This window comes from Diabrotica virgifera, chromosome 10 (assembly GCF_917563875.1).
Source record: "Diabrotica virgifera virgifera chromosome 10, PGI_DIABVI_V3a".
NCBI classification, from domain to species: domain Eukaryota; kingdom Metazoa; phylum Arthropoda; class Insecta; order Coleoptera; family Chrysomelidae; genus Diabrotica; species Diabrotica virgifera.
In genome coordinates, this window is record NC_065452.1 from 111,492,010 (window position 1) to 111,512,443 (window position 20,434).

A 20,434-nucleotide genomic window follows, 5' to 3' on the forward strand; every position below is an offset into this window, starting at 1 on the left:
GTGCTTTTATACGGAGTAGAAACGTGGACCTTGAAGGCGGAAACTCTATCGAAACTTCAAGCTTTTGATCTATGGCTGTACAGAAGGATCCTGAAAATACCATGGACAGACAAAGTCACCAATGAAGAAGTACTACGGAGGATGAACACAACCGCAGATTTAGTCAACATCGTGAAGGGCCGTAAGCTGCAGTACTTAGGACATATAATGAGAAATCAAGGCAGATACCAGCTACTCCAGTGCATTTTACAAGGTAAAATTGAAGGAAAAAGGACCCCAGGACGAAGAAGAATATCCTGGCTTGCTAACCTGAGAGCATGGTATAGAAAGACCTCAACTCAACTATTCCGTATAGCAACTAACAAAGTCATCATAGCCACAATGATCGCCAACGTTCGGAACGGACAGGCACCCTAAGAAGAAGAAGATAGCCATATATGAAACAACAACATGGGAGCTTGTAAACAGTAAAAATACATATTTCTCTTTAATTTTAGGGTAACAAAACAAAATATCCAAAAATTGACATAGGCGGTTGGGAACTTTCACCATCGATATGATACTGTATCGGTTTACTAGCGTTACTACTACTACTATCGGTTTACAGCGTTCTCCGACGCCTTCTGACTCCTAACCGCCATTCTTCTCTGTTTAACCATAGACCTGGGGATATTTGGGGATATTTCTCTTTCCTCCAGTTCTTTTTCAATTCCCTCCCTCCAGCTTCTTCTCGACCTTCCTCTTTTTCTTCTCCCTTGTGGTGTCCATGCCAAAATCTGCTTAGGGATCCTATCATCTGGCATTCTCTGTACATGGCCGTACCATACTAGTTGTTTTGTTTTTATGTCATCAATTATTGTATGTGTGACTCCCATCATTTCTCGTATTCTCTCATTTGGTATCCGATCTCTTCTTGATTTGCCTGCTGCTCTTCTCCAGAAGTCCATTTCTGTTACTAGTAACATTTTCTCCGTTCTTTGCTTCAGTGGCCAAACTTCACTGCCATATGTGATTATACTTTTAAGTATGCCATTGTATATGAGCTGTTTGTTCGCTATAGATATTGTCTGGTCCCACAGAATGCCGTTCATCATGGATATAGCTTTCCTACCCTGTAGGTTTCTGTCTTTTATAGCAGCGTCGAGTGTTCCATCTTGAGTTATCTTCATGCCAGGTACTTGTATTCATCGCAGTGTTTAATTTCTACCCCATCGTCTATTGTAATGGACTGCTTTGTTCCTCCAATACACATGGCTTTAGTTTTCTTGTTGACTTCGAGACCCCATTTGTTATATTCTTCTATTAGCTTTCGCGTCATGTAACTTCCGTCGTCATGATCCTGAGCAATCAGAATTTGGTCATCAGCGAAACATAAAGAGTATCCCTAATAACACAAAACATTCCATGAATGTTCCTAGAATGTACTCACAGGACATTCCAAACATTCCTGGAATGTCCCCAAATGCACACGAATGTCCCTGGAAAGTCCCTGGAATGTGCTGTGTCAGCATTTTAAATATTCTTAGAATGTTCTGTTGGAACATTCCATGAATGTCTACGAATGTTCTTTGGACATTCACAGTATATGTTTTAGACTGAATGTCTTGTTGGAACATTCCATGAATGTTCTTTGGACATTCACAGTATATTTTTTAGACTGAATGTCTTGTTGGGACATTCCATGAATGTTGGAACATTCCATGAATGTTCTTTGGACATTCACAGTATATTTTTTAGACTAAATGTCTTGTTGGAACATTCCATGAATGTCTACGAACGTTCTTTGAACATTCACAGTATATTTTTTAGACATTCTCTGAAATATATCGTCAGTGCTGTGACAATACTTCCTATATCTTTTTTCATGAGGTTTGCAGGAGACGAAAAACATTTTTTAAGGTCACCTCCTGTTTGCATACGTAAGTTCTGGCTTGTTTTGTAGTAAATAGATAGTTAAATTTACTGCAAAACAAGTCAAAAAATATATGAAAACAGGAGGTGGCCCAAACAAGTTTTTAGTCTATCTTACAAATCTCATGAAAAAACAGATAGGAGGTATTGTCACATCACTGACGATATGTGGCCATACCAAATAATGCATGCTTGATAAATATAAACATTTTTATTGCAAAAAATCTTTTCATACATTTTTTTAATGTAATTTACTGATATTCCTATAAAAAAATGTGTCACATTTGCTTTGTAAACCTTTCTTTTGCCTTTCATAGCCACATATTCCATTTCCTTCCTGGTTTTTTGTAGACCACTTCTCTCAGCTGATTCTAAAAGAAAATAAAATAAATGGTAATTTTTCTATCCTTTACAATTAACAATCAGAAGAAATATTTACAGGTAATAATATGCATATAATAATAATAATAAAATAAATAATAAATTAAATAATATTTAAATAAATAATAAATAATATTTAATAAAGAAAATAATAAAACATTTTGTATTTTGACAACGACGTCCGATGTGGAAGTAGAAACCATAATAAAGTTATTTTTTCAAGTAAATTCTGGCTTATTTCCCCATTAAAATAGTTACAATAATTACAAAAATGCCACAAAGAAATAGCTTTTTCACAAACTAATAAGTATTTTGTTTTATTATATTTATTGTTTTTATTATTTACTTTAACTTAAGATTATAACTTAATTCTTGTTTTCTATTTCTGATGTTTTTATTTATTTGCATTCAACATTAATCTGTTTTCTTGTATAATCTACTTCGCAATAATTATGTGATATATTGGACTTAAAATGAATTCAAAAATTTTTTGTAATTGGGCAACAATGTCAACTTAGATCTCTGATGTAGATAATGAAGAACAACGGTATCTACAGTTGGAAAAATGAAAGAATAGGGCTTTTCATCAATTGTCATTTGTTTCGAGCTTCTGTCATGTGTCACATAATATTAATATATCTATGTCATATGTCTTTGGTTTGTATTAGTGATGTAACGAATATTCGTATTCGCATTCGCATTCGCGAATATTCGCATGTTTTTGCATATTCGCATTCGCATCCGCATTCGCGAAATTTGTGCGAATGTTTTGCGAATATGAAAACCAGAAAAACAATAATTTTAAGATACTATTAGGTTGATAAAATCAAAATCTATTAACTTCTCATCTTTTTTTATTAAGAAAAAGTAACTTAACCTCAAATATGCACTACTCTCAAATGGAAATATGCAGGACACAACAGCTGACAAAGAGACGGAAGATGGAATGAAGCGATAACTCACTGGAGACCTTGGGACTACAAAAGAGGAAGGGGCAGACCACAGACGAGATGGTCGAATGACCTAATGAGATACGCAGCGACCAGATCGACAGCATTAGCACTGAATTGAGAAGAGTGGAAAAGTGAGGGGGAGGCCTACGTTTAACTTTGGACAAATGAAGGGCAATAGATAGATAGAACTTAACTTTGTATAATCACATTATTAGCCTTCACTTTTTTTTTATTTTTTGGTATTATGTAATAAAGCTTAAGATTCAGATTAATTTACACTAAATATCAATGACCTTTTCATTAAAAATTTAGGAAACATTACAAAAATAGAAACAAATTAAAAAAACTGGACATTCGCATTCGCATCCGCATTCGCGAATGTCAGTAGCAGATATTCGCATTCGCATTCGTATTCGCGAATGTTAAAAAAATGACATTCGTTACATCACTAGTTTGTATCTATTATTGTATATACCAATAACGTATGTCGTAGATATATTAATATTATGTGACACATGACAAAAGCTCGAAACAAATGACTGTGAATGAAAAGCCCTATACCCATGAACGATCACATCAATCACTTATGTTGTATTTGCTATCTTTTTCTATTTTAGAACAAATAGAAAATGATATAAAAACATTAAAAATAAAAAACTGGAGAAAAAAAGCATGAAACAGATCAGAGTGGAGAAGAATCCTGGAACAGGCCAAGACCCAGAAAGGGCTGTCGAGCCAATGATGATGATGATCTTTTTCTATAGGTAACAAACGTTTGTGATTTATAGAAAAAGACAGCAAATAGGGCTTTTCATCAACTGTCATTTGTTTCGAGCTTCTGTCATGTGTCACATAATATTAATATATCTACGTCATACGTCTTTGGTTTGTATCATTGGTATATGCCAATAACTTATGACGTAGATATAGTAATATTGTGTGACACATGACAGAAGCTCGAAACAAATGACTGTGAATGAAAAGCCCTATACAAAATAAGTGATTGATGTGATCGTTCATGGTTATAGGGTTTTTCATTCAGTCATTTGTTTCGAGCTTCTGTCATGTGTCACATAATATTAATATATCTACATCATACGTTATTGATATAATCAATGATACAAACCAAAGATGTATGACGTAGATATATTAATATATGTGACACATGACAGAAGCTCGAAACAAATGACAATGAACAAAGCCCTATATTGCTTTTCATCGATTGTCATTTGTTTCGAGCTTCTGTCATATGTTATATAATCTGTGTATAATATTAATACAACACGGATTATACGACATATGACAGTAGCTTGAAACAAATGACTGTAAATGAAAAGCCCTATTCTTTAATTTTTCCAACTGTATATTGTAATTGTATTATTAATTGGGTTAAGCATATTACCTGTGTGATATAAGCTATTGGAACAGCACAGTCTCTCAAACGGTTGAAAGTGAAGTTCTGTCAATATCTTTTTCTAAAAAATGTTTTGAACATACTGCTCTATTAACAAATCTGATCAATACTTCATGCCTTCTTCGCAGGATCTTCTGGAAAGCTAAAAATACAAAATATATGCATTACTGAGCATTATTAACAAATTTTAGTTTTAAATAAAAAATATGATTAATGAACTCACAAAATATTATAAAAAGCAGCTTAGAAATTGTTTATTAGTATAGTCGTTTCCCTAGCCACAACTGGCTAGTGATTTTAGTAGGTAATTTTTTTGTTTTTGGCCATTTTTGCCAAAATTACTAACTATTTAGTTATTTTTTTGCCAATTTTACCAAATTGTCAAAATTATTTACTAAAATCACTAGCCAGTTGTGTCTGAGACTAAGTTTAGCGAACCGACTGTACTATTCATACTGTGTATTCATTAGTTGGTACTATTATAGTGTGTGGTCTACCATCCTGTTTATAAACGCATACATTAGCAAAAACGCAAAAAAAAATTTAATTTTACAAATAATCCGTTTGTTATTATCTCTATTTACTATTTTAATTAGGAATAAGCAAGTTTGTGGCTTATTCGCAATTATTAAAATAATAAATGGATATTTTCTGAAATAGGGGCATGCCTTTGTTTACATATTTGCATAATATACTAACCTTTGAAACATTATTCCTGCAGATTTTTTATCTACATTGCTTCTGCTACTCCAACTGATTTTATGCACTATATTAATAATACTATTAAAGTTATTATAAAAGTATCCGAATTAAAAAATATTCTTAAAAAGCACAAATAAAAACAAACAACGATCACGCACGGCAAGGTGGCCAAGGCAAGATGCATGTCAAGATGGCCGAACCGAAGTCTGAAGTGAGGTCATTGGTCGTTTTTAGTCACGTGATGCCCTCTCTAAGCACCATGCACAAATACATGCGCCGTGAATTTGAAAATGAACAGGAACATTGGTAGTATGTTCACAGAATGTCTTATGGTAACATTCCACGAATAATTTAATCAGATGTTCACCGAATGTTCCCTAAATGTCCAGGACATTCAAATATTGATAGAACTTTGGTAGTACATTCCTGGAATGTTGTGTGTTGTTAGGGATAGTGTTGTGTCGTCATTGAGAGGGATTCCCATGCCATTACATTTTCTTTTCCACAGCTTGACTGCTTGTTCCAGATACATTTTAAAGAGGGTAGGCGAAATACAACAACCCTGCTTCAATATTTTCGTGACCTTAAAACCCTCAGACATCCTTGATCCAGTTTTAATTTTTTCAGTCGTTCCATTATACAGACTTTGGGCTGCTTTGATAAGACTATGCTTAATGTTGGTTTGATGTACTGTATACTCCTACCACTTCTAAATCCACTTTGTGCTTTGTCTGATGTGTATTCTGTCATTATTCTTAATCGTTTGATTATTTTTTCTAAGAGATTTTTTTCTTCGTGCATACAGAAGCACCTAGACGTCAATCCTCGGTAATTATTACATTCTCTCCTATCTCCTTTTTTGTATATGGGTAATATATTAGTAGCACTTCCAATCTTCCGGGATATCCCCATTTTTCCATTTTGTATTCATTATTTTTAGTAGGTAATATTTGTTCTCCATTTTTTCCCATGTTTTTTTTATAATTCCTGTTGTTATTCTATCCACTTCAGGAGCTTTTCCATGCTTCAAGGTTTTTATTGCTTCTTTTAGTTTTTCCTTGATTACTGAATTTTCTGTACTATCTTCAAACAATTTATTTTGTTTTTCATGTCGTCTTGAATAATTATATCCGTTAACAATTCTTCACAGTGTTGTTTCTATCTTTTAATTCATTCCACAATCAACCAGTTGTTTGATTTCTGGTATTAATTCCCCATTTTTATCTTTAATGCTGTATATTTTCATTGTATTCTTCTAGTCTTCAGGGTTCTGTAGAATAGCTTTTGGTTACTTTTGCTATCTTCTTCCATTTTAGCTCCGAATCTTTCTCAATTATATCTCTTTGCTGCCGTTACTAATATTTTTACCTTTTTTCTTTCATTTTTATAGTTACTGTGATTCTCCTTCGTTTTATCTTTCAGATATTGTTTCCATGCTTTTTTCTTCACTTTTACTTGCTTTTTTATTTCTTCGTGTCACCACGCTGTCTGTTTCTTTGTCGAGTCGTTTTTACTTGTTTCATATACTTCCTTTGTAGTAGTAGATCCTTATAGTTGTTCCATACGTTGTTTTTAGCATTATTGCCTTTTGTTTCTTCCATTGTTCTAAGTTTTTCGTTTACTTCTTTCTCAAATATTTTTGCCAGTTCTTTGCTTGGTAGTATCTACATTTATACATTTTTATCGTCTCTTTTTTAATTGGATTTTATTTTTTTGTACTTCGCTTTTCCTTTTTTATTTCTTTTCGTATCTTAGTTACTACCAGGTAATGGTCGCTACCTAATTCGGGTCCTCTGTGTCACGAAGAACTGAAGAGTTGGATCTCAAATAGCTCTTTAGGTCCTCATTTAATTAATTATAATAAATACCAATTAATCTGCTAGCATTATACATTTAGCGGAATAACAAACAGCAAATGTAAACAATAATAACAATGATTCATAACGCGCAGAGGCGGCTTTACCTATTGTGCAGTGTGTGCGGTGCACACGGGCGCCGGGATGTTGGGGGGCGCCGAGCGCCAAAGAGCGGGTCTTTTACTTTGTTTCAATAATATGCTTTAAAACGATTAAGGAAAAATTACGTTGGAACTTAAGAGCGATTTATTTATTGCCGCCCACCAGGCTGTCCGTCCAACGGACGGGCGGCAATCTTTTGTTTCGTTTGAAGACATACCGACAGTGATTCCGAAATCGGTTGTGGAACCTATAAAGGTCAAATTGCTTGGAACTTGCCGGGCATTTTCAAAGGCGTTTGTACATGTCTCGCGGGGTAATTTTGCGAAATAAGCTTTGACGGAATGGATTAAGTATTATATTTAAGTTAACATGCAAATATAAAGTAAAGCGGCTTTTCTTTTGAATAAAATTATTTTAAAGGAATATTTTCTTTTATTACTACCACAGCGTTATTGTGGTAGCGGGTAGGTACCCCTCTATGATCCCGATAGAGAGCAGACTTACTTCAGGGATTTAGCGTCCCTGCCCACGCGAGCTCCTGGTTTTTTCCTCCATTTCCTATTTAGAGGTAACCAGGCCCCAACCTCCGTATTATCCTATCCAAACCCCAAATTCCTTCCCTAATATCCCCTCCCACCCACCAACCCGTCTGGCCAGCGTGGTGGGTTATGGCCAAAACCTCCACAAATCAAAAATGTCGGTTTCAACAGATATACGGAAGATACCCCAGGTGGGTAGGAAGTTTATTCCACAGTCCCACATCGAAATAACGGTCTGCCTCGAGGATTCTGGGGGAGGCAAGTCGACATTGAAAAAGAAGAACAACAAACAACTCCATATAGCAACTTACAACATCCGTTCCATGGCAAAAGACGAAAAACTCTACGAACTAGAAGAGGAATTAGGGAATATGAATTGGGATATAATGGGACTATCAGAAGTTAAAAGAAGAGGTGAAGGGTATGTGGACTTACATTCAGGCAACAGGCTCTATTATAAAGGCAATGAAGACTATACATACGGTGGAGTAGGTTTCTTAATCAACAAGAAAAGAAAATCACAAATTCAAATAATTGACAGCATCTCAGACAGGGTTACATACATGATTTTAAAACTAAATCCAAAAACCAAATTAAAGATTGTGCAAGTTTATGCTCCAACTGAAAAGGCAACTGATGAAGAAATAAATACTTTTTACGAAGATCTTAAAAAAGCTATAGACACCAACAGAGAATCCAAAATAATAATAATGGGAGATTTTAACGCCAAAATTGGAAGTAAGATTGAAGACTCTGAAAGCAAAATTGGAAATTTTGGATTCGGCACAAGAAACACAAGGGGAGAAAAACTTATGGAATTTCTGGAACAAGAAAACATGTATATTATGAATACCTTCTACAAAAAGAAACCTAACAGAAAGTGGACATGGGTTGCACCTAACGGAACCACCAAAAATGAAATAGACTATTTTCTCTCAAACAACAAAAGAATATTCGAAGACGTAACAACAATAAACAACGTAACAACGGGTAGTGACCATCGTATAGTTAGAGCAAAAATAAATATTAACATGAAAGAAGAGAGGAAAAGAATATTTAAAAAAACAACGGGAATAGATGCCTTTAAAGTAAAAACAAATGAAGAGCACTTCCGAGAGGTCTTAGCGGATAAGTTAAAATATGATCCTTCACATAATCAAGATGAAATTGACGAAATTAACAAAAACATCAATAAGAACCTTCTCGAAGCCGGACTACAGGTCGCAAAGAAAACAAGTACTAAAGAAGACAAAATAAGCAACGAAACTAAACAACTAATGACGGAAAGACGACAACTACTAACGCAAAACAAACGCCATACTCAAGAATACATAGAACTTAATAAAACAATTAGAAAAGAACTAAAACGCGACTTACAAAAATGGAACGAGAACTTAATAGAGCGAGTCATTGAAAACAACAGAGGCTTAAAATGTCTAAGACCCGCATTGGGTGTTCAAAAAATCATTAAAATTAAAGACGCCAATAGTAAGGAAGAGAAGGACAAATATAAAATAACAAAAATAGTCGAAGACTTCTACAAAAGCTTGTACAGCTCGCAAAGCCAGCCTAATGAATCAACAAAGGAGAACGTCAAAAGAAAAATAAAAAACGTGGGATCAGAAGTACTACCAAATATAAAGGGATTCGAAATAGAAAGAGCTTTAAAAGAACTAAAAAATAATAAAGCTCCAGGACAGGACGGTATAATTGCCGAGCTCTTGAAAACAAGCAAGACAGTAACAATCCCTGTACTAACAGAGCTATTTAATAAATGTCTCCATAATAGCAAGATCCCTAAAGACTGGAACGAAAGTCTAGTAATACTTTTACACAAAAAAGGGGACAAATGTGACCTACAGAATTATAGACCGATATCGTTGCTCAGTCAAGTATACAAACTATTCATGAGAATTATTAACAACCGGTTGACCTACAAAATGGACAATTACCAACCAGTGGAACAGGCTGGCTTCCGCAAAGGATATAGTACATCAGACCATCTGCTGACAATGAGAACATTGATAGAGAAGGCAAATGAATACCAACTACCCGTATTTCTTGCCTTCGTAGACTATGAAAAGGCGTTTGATAGTATCGAGATGTGGGCCATAGAACAAGCTATTAATAATTGGAGAATAGATTCGAGATATAGACAACTAATACATAATATATATGAAAATGCAGCTATGATAGTACAACTAGACGAAAATACAAATCCCATCCCTATTAAGAGAGGCGTGAGACAAGGAGACGTAATATCGCCAAAGCTTTTCAACCTAGCACTAGAAGACGTCTTCAAAACGACAAATTGGTCAACCTATGGCATTAACGTTAATGGCAAGAAGCTAAATCACCTCAGATTCGCTGACGACATTGTGATTATAGCGAGCTCATTCGAGGAACTGCAAATTATGATAGAGGAACTCGCAGGCAGCTCCCAATACGTCGGTCTAAAAATGAACATGAAGAAAACAAAAATAATGACAAACACAGATGACCCCAGACGCATAACTATAAATGGCAGTGAGATAGAAAAAGTCCAGGAATATATCTACCTAGGCCAAATCCTGAAACTTGACAAAGAAAACCAAAGTGCGGAAATTAATAGAAGAGCAAGACTAGCAAGGGCAGGATTTGGAAAACTTGGTTGGATACTTAAGAACCGCAAAATACCTCAATATTTGAGGACCAAAGTGTTCAACCAGTGCATCCTTCCTATCATGACATATGGGTGTCAAACCTGGACCCTAACCAAGGCGAATATGAATAAACTAGCTACAACAGAAAGAGCTATGGAAAGAGCAATGTTAGGTATACGACTGTCAGATAAAAAGAGGAGAGGCTGGGTAAGATCAAAAACAAAAGTCGAGGACATAACAACAAAAGTTGCCAAATTTAAATGGAGCTTTGCAGGCCACACTGTTAGACAAAAAGACCAACGTTGGAATACCACGATACAACATTGGAGACCTTACCAAAGTAAACGACCGAGAGGAAGACCACAGATGAGATGGGTTGATGATATTAAAAGAGTAGCCGGAACGAATTGGAAATATGTTGCTCAGGATAGAGACCGATGGAAGGAGTTGGGAGAGGCCTATGTCCAAACGTGGACGATAGAAGGCTAAGAAGAAGAAGAAGATTACTACCACAATTATTGCGACGTTCAGCGGAGTCAGAGCTCCTAAAAATTATCAGTAGTAATTGCACGAGAGCTCTAAAATTATTGATTTGATTCCCGAGCGACACTTTCACAGTTTTAATTTCACGGCCCGAAGGGGAGTGAAATTATGTCAAAGTGGCACGAGGGCAACACAAGTCGATAATAATTTTAGAGATTGAGGGTAATTCGCTGAGATTATTTCATGAATAAAACTGTCTTTTTAAATCATTTTAACTAATATTTATTGAATTCTTCACCTGAATATTTGCTAAACGTGTTTCTTGGTGTTCTGTGTGACAAGTTGTAAAACATTAATAATTGTCATTAATGTCACTGAATGTTCATTTTTGCATAGTAACGAAGGACATCTGACGTAATGCTTCTCGACAGGATATTACCAAAAATTATCGGGTATAATATCACAAGAGAGTGAGAATAAATTGACAATAATGCAACAGTTTTTCGAAAATTTGTTGTCTGGCAATAGACACGAGAGCCCGCAGGGCTCGAGTGGCTATTGCCCAATGACAACAAATTTGAGAAAAAACGAAGCATTATTTTCTTATATTTATTCTTACTTCTTCTTCTTAAAGTTCCCTCTCCTATCGGAGGTTGGATATCATAATGGCTATGGTCACTTTGTTGGCTGCTGCTCTGAATAGTTGTAATGAACTACAGTTAAACCATTCTCTAAGGTTCCTCAGCCAGGAGATGCGTCTTCTTCCTATGCCTCTTCTTCCTTGGATCCTTCCTTGCATAATAATTCTCAGCAACTCATATTTTTCTCCTCTGGTAATGTGACCCAAATATTCCAGTTTTCTAGTTTTTATACTTTTCATAATTTCTAACTCCTTATTTAAACGTCGTAGCACTTCAACATTGGTAATCCTTTGAACCCACTGAATTTTCAATATTCTTCTGTAACACCACATTTCGAACGCTTCTATTCTTCTTATGTGTTGTCTCTTCAATGTCCAAGCTTCCATTCCGTATAGCAATATAGAAAATATGTAGCATCTTAGAGCCCTCAATCTGAGAGGCAACTGAAGGTCTTTGTTTGTAAGCAGTGTCTTCATTTTTATAAATGCTTGCCTTGCAGTTTCAATTCGGACTTTAATTTCTTTGCTTTGGTCATTTTTGTCATCAACCCAGGTTCCCAGATATTTGTATGTCTTAACTTTTTCTATTTGGGTTTGCTCTATCATTAACCTTTCATTTCCATGTTCTGTTTTTGAGACAATCATAAATTTAGTTTTTTTCTTGTTTATTTTTAGTCCGTATCGAATGCAATAATCGTTAATTCTATTTAGCAATTCTTGTAGTGATTCCAGGGTATCTGCCATTATAACGGTGTCATCAGCGAATCTTATGTTATTTACTATTGTTCCGTTTATAGAGATTCCATCACTTAGCTCCGCTATCGCTTCCTGAAATATGGCTTCACTGTACAGGTTAAACAGTAGCGGCGACAGAACACAACCCTGTCTTACTCCTCTCTTTATATCAATATTCTCGGACTCCTGTTCTTCTATCTTTATATTGGCCTTTTGATTCCAATACAGATTGATGATAATTCGTAAATCTCGTCTGTCTATATCTCTGTTTTTCAATAATTCTATTAGTTTTTCATGTCGGACCCTGTCGAACGCTTTTTCGAAGTCGATGAAACAGGAGTAAATATCCAGGTTCATATCTAAGCATCTTTGAGAGAGGACATTAAACGCAAACAATGCCTCTCTTGTTCCAAGTCCTTTGCGGAACCCAAATTGGGTATCATCCATATCATATTCTAGCTTTCTGTATAATCTTCCATGAATCACCTTTAGAAATATTTTGAGGGTATGGCTTATTAGTGATATTGTCCTGTAGTCCGAACAATCTTTGGCGTATATTGTTTTTGGTATTGTTACAAAGGTGGACACCAACCATTTCTGAGGGATTTTTCCGGTTTTATATACTTCATTAAACAGATCCAGTAGTACCGGTAGAGTTTCATCGTCTAGACATTCTTCTTACTGTCGTGTGATATTCATAAGATTATTTTTTAATACTTACATATAAAATTCAAGTCTTTGTATAAAAACAGTCAGTGACATCATTGTTCCCAATTAATGTGACACACATTTTTCAACTTGTTAAAGTGAAAAGAACAGTTTAGCAAATATTTAAAATGAAGATATTAATAAAATATTAGTTAATTTATTTATAAATACAGTTTTATTCATGAAATAATCGAAGTAAATCAAGCGATTAAATGTGCCTATTTGTGTTCTCCTACTAAGTAGGAGAACACAAAAATTAAAAGTACTAAAAGTACTATTTACTCGTGTACTCAAACCCGTCAAATTTCCTCAACAAAATTTCAACCGTACCTCATAGATAAAAAAGTTTATTTTTAATTAAATATTTTTAATATATTTGGGTAGGTGACGCCGTGAATACCTATTGGCTCCCGACATCATTTAATATTGCACTATTTGCATCTGGATTGTTGTTTACATTATAAGCGTACCTAATACCCTCTAAGACCTATGTAGGTACTAGTACTAGGTATATTATACTTATTCGATTATTCCATTTTGACTGCGCGTCTACCAAAGGGCGCCAGGGCATCGACTGCACACGGACGCTACATGGGCTAGAGCCGCCTCTGATAACATGTCGACCTACACATACATAGTTTTACGATCTATCTATCTATCTATATATCAAAATACTGATTTCTTAGCATATAAATACCTGTCTAAGTCATAACATAATATGAGTTCAAGTTCACTAAACATTTGATCTAACTATAAACTAATATTGTTTTATATCGTTTCTGTTCGATGCCTTAAAGGTTAATAACATCTTATTAGAATTAAACTTAAAATATGTTTTATACAGAGTGTTCATATTTATACTACATCTGTGTACTTTTGTATCTATTACTTTTCTTATATATATCATTGCTTTCAACTAGTAATTATACATAATATAGTCAATTATGGATTTCTCATTTTGACCTTTGATATCCCTAGTAGGTATACATGTGGATTTCGTTGTATTTAAAAAATGTATTAGTTATTGTCATATTGCTTAAAGTACAAAATTCTAAAAATCTCCTTTCATCGTTATTTCTGGTCATTTTTTCATATAGTCGGTCCTATATTCCTAATGTAAACTTCGCCTTTTATTCTGGCCCTACTACTAAAATCCCCTGAAATGTATATTTCTTAGCTTCTGTTGCTAACATTAACTCTACCCAAAATTCATCTTTGCTTTGTGAGTTATTGCTTTGGTCCATATACTACTATAATAGACAGTGATATGGGAGAGAGAGACTCCCTCCCACATCACTGTTAATAGATTTATTACGGCTACACTCTTTATCATTCATTTCTGTTAGTAATATCAAGTAATATTCTCACTGACCACGCTTTCCAGAAGTATATCTATTTTTACAGTCTTTTATGTATTATACTACCTACACCTACATCGTTTTCTCGTCAGGCTTTTTAACGAATATATCTTTCTTGATTGTTTATGATATGGTAGTGTATGTACTTCTCCATTTTTATTAGTTTTTCTCTATTAAATATCAGTTGACAATTTTCCAGGTATAATAGTTTGTTTCATAATTTTGTGTATTTATTGTGTATTCTTTAACTTTATTTTAGATGTGAGTCAGCCATCATTGGGAGCAGAAATAGAACATACAGAACGTGTAACTCCACCCCCATCACCAATCTACTCATCAGATGGACAATCAGTGCAAGTAATCGGTAGTTCTAAATGTGGAAAAATGCAAGTAGCATACACAAAACCCTCCTCTACAACAAGTATGGAAACTCACTGGGAGGAAGCTATCCATTGTGTACATCCAGAAAAGAAGCCGCAGAGAAGACATGCTGAAGTTAGTGTCGATACTGACACAGAATCAGAGTTAATGGTAATACATGATAGCGATATGTCAGACAGTACTCTTCAAGGAAGTGTACAAGATTCTTTTGAAGATGGTGCAAGTGATAGCTTAGGCGAAAAACATCTTCCAAGGTCTCCCAAAGAAAGTTCCATAAACCAGCTTGTTAAAATTACTAATAAAGGGAGACCGACGTGGACCATAGGTAGCGAAGAAGAATTTTCCAAAACATGTGACAATAAAGTTTATCAAGAAGTGCTGAGAAGTCATTCAGAGTTAATCAAAAATTGTTCTAGATTAAATTCTACCTCGTCAGTAAACGGTATACAGGTAGCTAAAACTGTTACTACAGATTTTCATAAACATGTCAGTTCGACATTTGTAGATACCCACTCTATGGGAAAACCAAAGCACAAAAAAATTATCGAACCTAGTATTACTCCCGTTTGTACACCTGTTTCAGACTGTGATGATTCTTATAAAAATAATCATGCTAGTTTACCAACCCCATCTCTAGAAAGACTATTACCAATTGGGTCTACAAGAGTACCAGACTCTCCATTAAATGATGACGTGTTTTCACCAACTATAGATTCTCAGTTAGAAATTCCTTGTCAAGAACGATTGCTTCCAATAGGTCAGCACCCAAGTCCTCAGTTAATGGAGAAGCTCAAACAAGCCTTAGGTGTAACTAGCCAACAAATTAAATCGGAGTCAATTAAAAAAGAAAAACTGCAAGGGCACTCTCAAGAACAACATCACCCGCAACCTACCTCTTCTCATTCACATAGTCCCAGAAAATTGACCAAACAGGTTGCTCTAGAGAGCCCCAACAATTCCGAATTTGAGGATAATGGACACTTCAAATCTCTTAAGATGGACAATCAAAGTAAGTTTTATACTTTATTTCACATTAAGTTGTCATTTGTATACTCACTCTTTAGGTTTTTGACGATAATATACTTTTATCGTCTAGAGTACGCCTATAAAAAAAACAAAACGTGTTCTTATACCGTTTCTGAAAGTATAAAAAACCAAACAGAAATCCATTAAGGCATTCTCTGTGAGTTGAACCGTTGATTGATATATTGAGGAACAATAATATTGAAAATGTTTTGATGCCTCTTACGTAGTTTATTAGGTGTCGATGGTCGACCTGAACAATGAAACTTCGTACCATCGTAAATTTACCTTCCTAAAGAAACTTTCCTACAATATGTATTCAATATCGGTCGATAGATTAACAGTAAGAAGTTTATTTCGGGCGAGGTTTATTACACCACGCGTGACGACGTGGCGACGCGTGACTTTTTCTGAAGTGTTACCAAAACCAGATGCAAAAAATATTATTTAAAAAAAGAAATATGGCTAAATGTATATATAGCTTCAATAATATAATTTTGTATATCACTTGAAACTCTCGAAAAACAGATGTTTCTAGATGTTGACAAAATTTTTGATCTTTTTTGGCAATTAATGTTAACAATTCCCTGTAATTGCCTCGATTGTCAGAGTCGTCGCACTCAAAATGGCCACGAAACGCTAGTTCTTGTTTGGCCCAAAAACATACAGTATCTATTATAAGTGTGCTAAGGATGTACCTATCTATTTGTTTTAACAAACTCATTATGTTTAGCAATATTTGCTTTAATAGCTTGGTTAAGACAACTTTTGATTTTTGTTTTGCCAAACTGAATCAAATTGGGTATACATCTTACATGTAGGTAACGGAGAAATTTCATGTCTCCTTTTTAAAAATCTAACACTATTTTAATCGTGAACCTGGTCCACCCATTTTTCTGTAGAAACCAGAAGACATGGCCAACAATACAGTATATTTTTCTTGCAACCATAATATAACCAAGGATTTTCACTGTACCAACTAAATTTAAAATATCGAACTACTTTTGTTGATTCCTTTTTTAAATTGTTTAAAATAGGTCTTTCATTTTTAATCTCATTTTTTTTTCTTCAAAATTATACAAGGAGAATTACTTTTCAAGTAGTTGATCGATTAAGAAGCGACACTCATCCATGGTTAACGCACGCACACTTTTTATAGGTACTGTCACCAATTTTAAATCTGGTAACAGCGCTAATGATACACAGCGCTCTTATGCCGTCGCTTCTTCAAAATTTTCAGTCACTAGCCGCTCCCGAGCGCCAGCGTGGGTATATAACCAATGTAACCAGAAATGAGTCTCGTAACAGAGTATAATAAAGTGCCACTGAGTCACATAAACTCGCCAATATTTTCGCGTCTACGAGTAGTTGGCTATTTACTGAGTTAGGTACGTACTATTACCACATAATATAATAATATATTTCTATTGGTAAAAATATTGGTAAATAGAATTATTCATCGTCATAAAATATTTATTTGCAAGATTTTTAACTGTTACCAATGGTAACAGTGGTTACATGGACGCTTCGCCAGTGGGCCTCAATAATAACACAGATGTTGGGAATTTCTATATACAAGCAGTTGGGGCTTTATTTATTTATAGCCATTACTTCGCTAAAAACAGGTAAAAAACATATTCTTTGATTTCATTTTTCCTTGTTATAACCAATTATGCGTCGTTATAGAGGTGTTTTCCAAATCCAGGATTTGGAAAACTTGGTTGGATACTTAAGAACCGCAAAATACCTCAATATTTGAGGACCAAAGTGTTCAACCAGTGCATCCTTCCTATCATGACATATGGGTGTTAAACCTGGACCCTAACCAAGGCAAATATGAATAAACTAGCTACAACAGAAAGAGCTATGGAAAGAGCAATGTTAGGTATACGACTGTCAGATAAAAAGAGGAGCGACTGGGTAAGATCAAAAACAAAAGTCGAGGACATAACAACAAAAGTTGCCAAACTTAAATGGAGCTTTGCAGACCACACTGTTAGACAAAAAGACCAACGTTGGAATGCCACGATACAACATTGGAGACCTTACCAAAGTAAACGACCGAGAGGAAGACCACAGATGAGATGGGTTGATGATATTAAAAGAGTAGCCGGAACGAATTGGAAATATGTTGCTCAGGATAGAGACCGATGGAAGGAGTTGGGAGAGGCCTATGTCCAAACGTGGACGATAGAAGGCTAAGAAGAAGAAGAATAGAGGTGTTATAGTTCAATAAGAATTTCATGGGACATCTAGCGTACCTCGTTATAAGCGATTCCTCGTAATATTCTTGTTCGTTATAGAGAGAGTCCACTGTAGTACCCATAAAATCCATTTGCAACCTGTCTGGTCAAGTGTCCCGACAAAAACCTTATTTCTCTGGGCTATTACTTCATTTACTTTGTTTATTAGTTGCTGTAAACTGTTCAAACTTTCTGCAAAAATAACGGTGTCGTCTGCATAGCGGATGTTGTTTAGGCGTTCTCCATTTAATAGTATTCAACAGGTTTTATAGGAATTTAATAGAAATTGGACAACAGGTTTAGGAAATTCGAGACATCAAAAATGACCAATTTTTAAGGTGTCCGGTTAATTTTGCACCCCAGTGTATTTCCTCTGAATAAATTTTAAATAATATACATATGTGAAAGTATACATCCTTGTCTAACGCCTCGTAGAATCTAGATCACTTCCGTTGATTCATATCCAAGATTTGTTCTTATTATATATCTGATTGGTTCCAGTATAAATTTTGTATTAAACGCCGGCCTTTATCTTATTTAAATGAATATAGAATCTCAAATAAAACAAACACAAACTGGAATCCATTCAGTTCATGTAATACAATCTTGAAAAAATAGAACGACAGTTACATATACAGGGTGTCCAGAAACTCTACCGACAAACGAAGACAGGAGATTGCACAGATAATTTTAAGACAATTTAACCCAATTCACCCAGTTCAAAAATTCTTCCTAACGGAGCTAAAGCTATTTGAAGATGGCGTCTGGTAATTAGTTTTTCTTAAATATCTCCAGAACGCTTCTATTTAGAGAAACAAAAATTGGTACGCTTGTTTATCTTCCAGATATAAATCAATTTTATCCATTGTAAATTTATAGTACCTGTCATAGGCGTCCGTTTTGGATAGGACAACGGTTATTTTATAGCATACCTTTTTTGTCTTTAACTTTTAAGCATTTTTGACTTTTTAAGCATGACATTTAGAAGAATGAACCGGTGGAGTAACAGTAGCTGGTAGGAAAATCTCCAATTTAAGATTTGCTGATGACACTACACTAATAGAAGCAAATGAGCAAGAAATGTTTGATCTCCTGCGAAGAGTTGAGTACGAAAGCAATAAAGTTGGTCTAAAAATCAATAAAGCTAAGACAAAAATAATGGTGGTCGACAGATTCGACACTATTCAACTGACTAACATGTTACAAGAATACTAGATAGTAAACACCTTTGTCTATCTCGGGTCTAGTATAACTAACGATGGTAATTGTGAAGCAGAAGTTCGGAGACGTATTGGTATGGCAAAAATTGCGATGAGTCGCCTAAATAAAGTTTGGAAAGACAAATCTATCTCTCAAAATATCAAGATGAGACTGATGAATGCTCTTGTATTCTCAATATTTCTATACGGAGCAGAGACTTGGACTCTTCGCGCATGCGAGCGCCAAAAAATTGATGCCTTTGAGATGTGGTGCTGGAGAAGAATGCTGGGCATACCTTGGACAGCTCATAGGACAAACGTTTCCATTCTAAACCAACTCGAGATTAAAAGGCTGTCCACAATATATCTGCAACGAATACTGCAATTCTTTGGTCACGTGGTTCGCAGAGGTGACAACAGTTTGGAGAGATTAATTGTTTCTGGAAACGTTCCGGGGAGAAGATCAAGAGGACGATCACCAAGTAGATGGTCCGACCAAATAAATAATTCAGCTGGAAACTCATTCTGTGAAGCTCTTAGAGCAGCTAAAGATGGAGACCAATGGAGAAACATTGTTAGGAATATTGGAAGAAATCACGATCCTCAGTAATGGGGAAACGACAAGAGAGAGAGAGAGAGAGATGCAACAAATATGCAATTGTCATAAAGTCCGGTCTCTATTCATGAGTTACTGGAAACTATTAAAATAAGAAAGAATTATTACCTAGGGCACGTTCTTAGACAAGACTGGTACAGAATTCTTCAGCTTATCATGAAAGGTAAAATCGAGGGCCGCAGAGGAATTGGAAGGAAACAGATGTCACGGCTCCAGAACATTCGCGATTGAACAGGAATACACAGTGCTGAACAACTACTATTCCGATTGGCTGAAGACCGTAAACAACTAGCCAATGTAATTTCCAACGCTAGGTTGACCTAATATGGCACCGTAAGAAGAAGATAAGGAGGCAGTGGCGTAGCTGACAGGCCCGCAGGGTCCGCAAGGTGGGGGGACCCCGGCGTTAGGAGGGGCCCCTTAAAGCCGTCAAGCTTAATACTTCTACTTTATTTAAATTGGGGGCCAAAACATATTTTCCTAATAAGCACCATAATAGGGAATTTGGAAGGAAGTAATAAAGCGGGTAATTGACGTAACTCTTACTC

The 20,434-nt window shown here is 35.3% G+C and overlaps 1 protein-coding gene and 1 long non-coding RNA gene across 8 annotated transcripts in view; one reads left to right on the forward strand and one right to left on the reverse strand.

Moving 5' to 3' along the window:
• LOC114341580 (protein unc-79 homolog) overlaps nt 1-20,434 on the forward strand; it is a 435,831-nt gene that overhangs the window by 310,602 nt on the left and 104,795 nt on the right. For all 6 annotated transcript variants that reach the window (XM_050663368.1, XM_050663363.1, XM_050663367.1 and 3 more), the window contains exon 22: nt 14,684-15,814. In XM_050663368.1, coding sequence (XP_050519325.1) covers nt 14,684-15,814 — 1,131 coding nt within the window. The remainder of the gene's footprint in view (nt 1-14,683; nt 15,815-20,434) is intronic.
• On the reverse strand, nt 1,855-5,808 carry LOC126893325 (uncharacterized). Of its 2 annotated transcripts, none has more exons than XR_007701135.1 (3): nt 5,359-5,808; nt 4,648-4,801; nt 1,855-2,282 (listed from the first exon to the last, which is right to left on the reverse strand). It is a non-coding gene; the product is annotated as an uncharacterized LOC126893325 (long non-coding RNA). The 2 variants fall into 2 exon arrangements; XR_007701136.1 differs by having other exon boundaries at nt 4,883-5,808.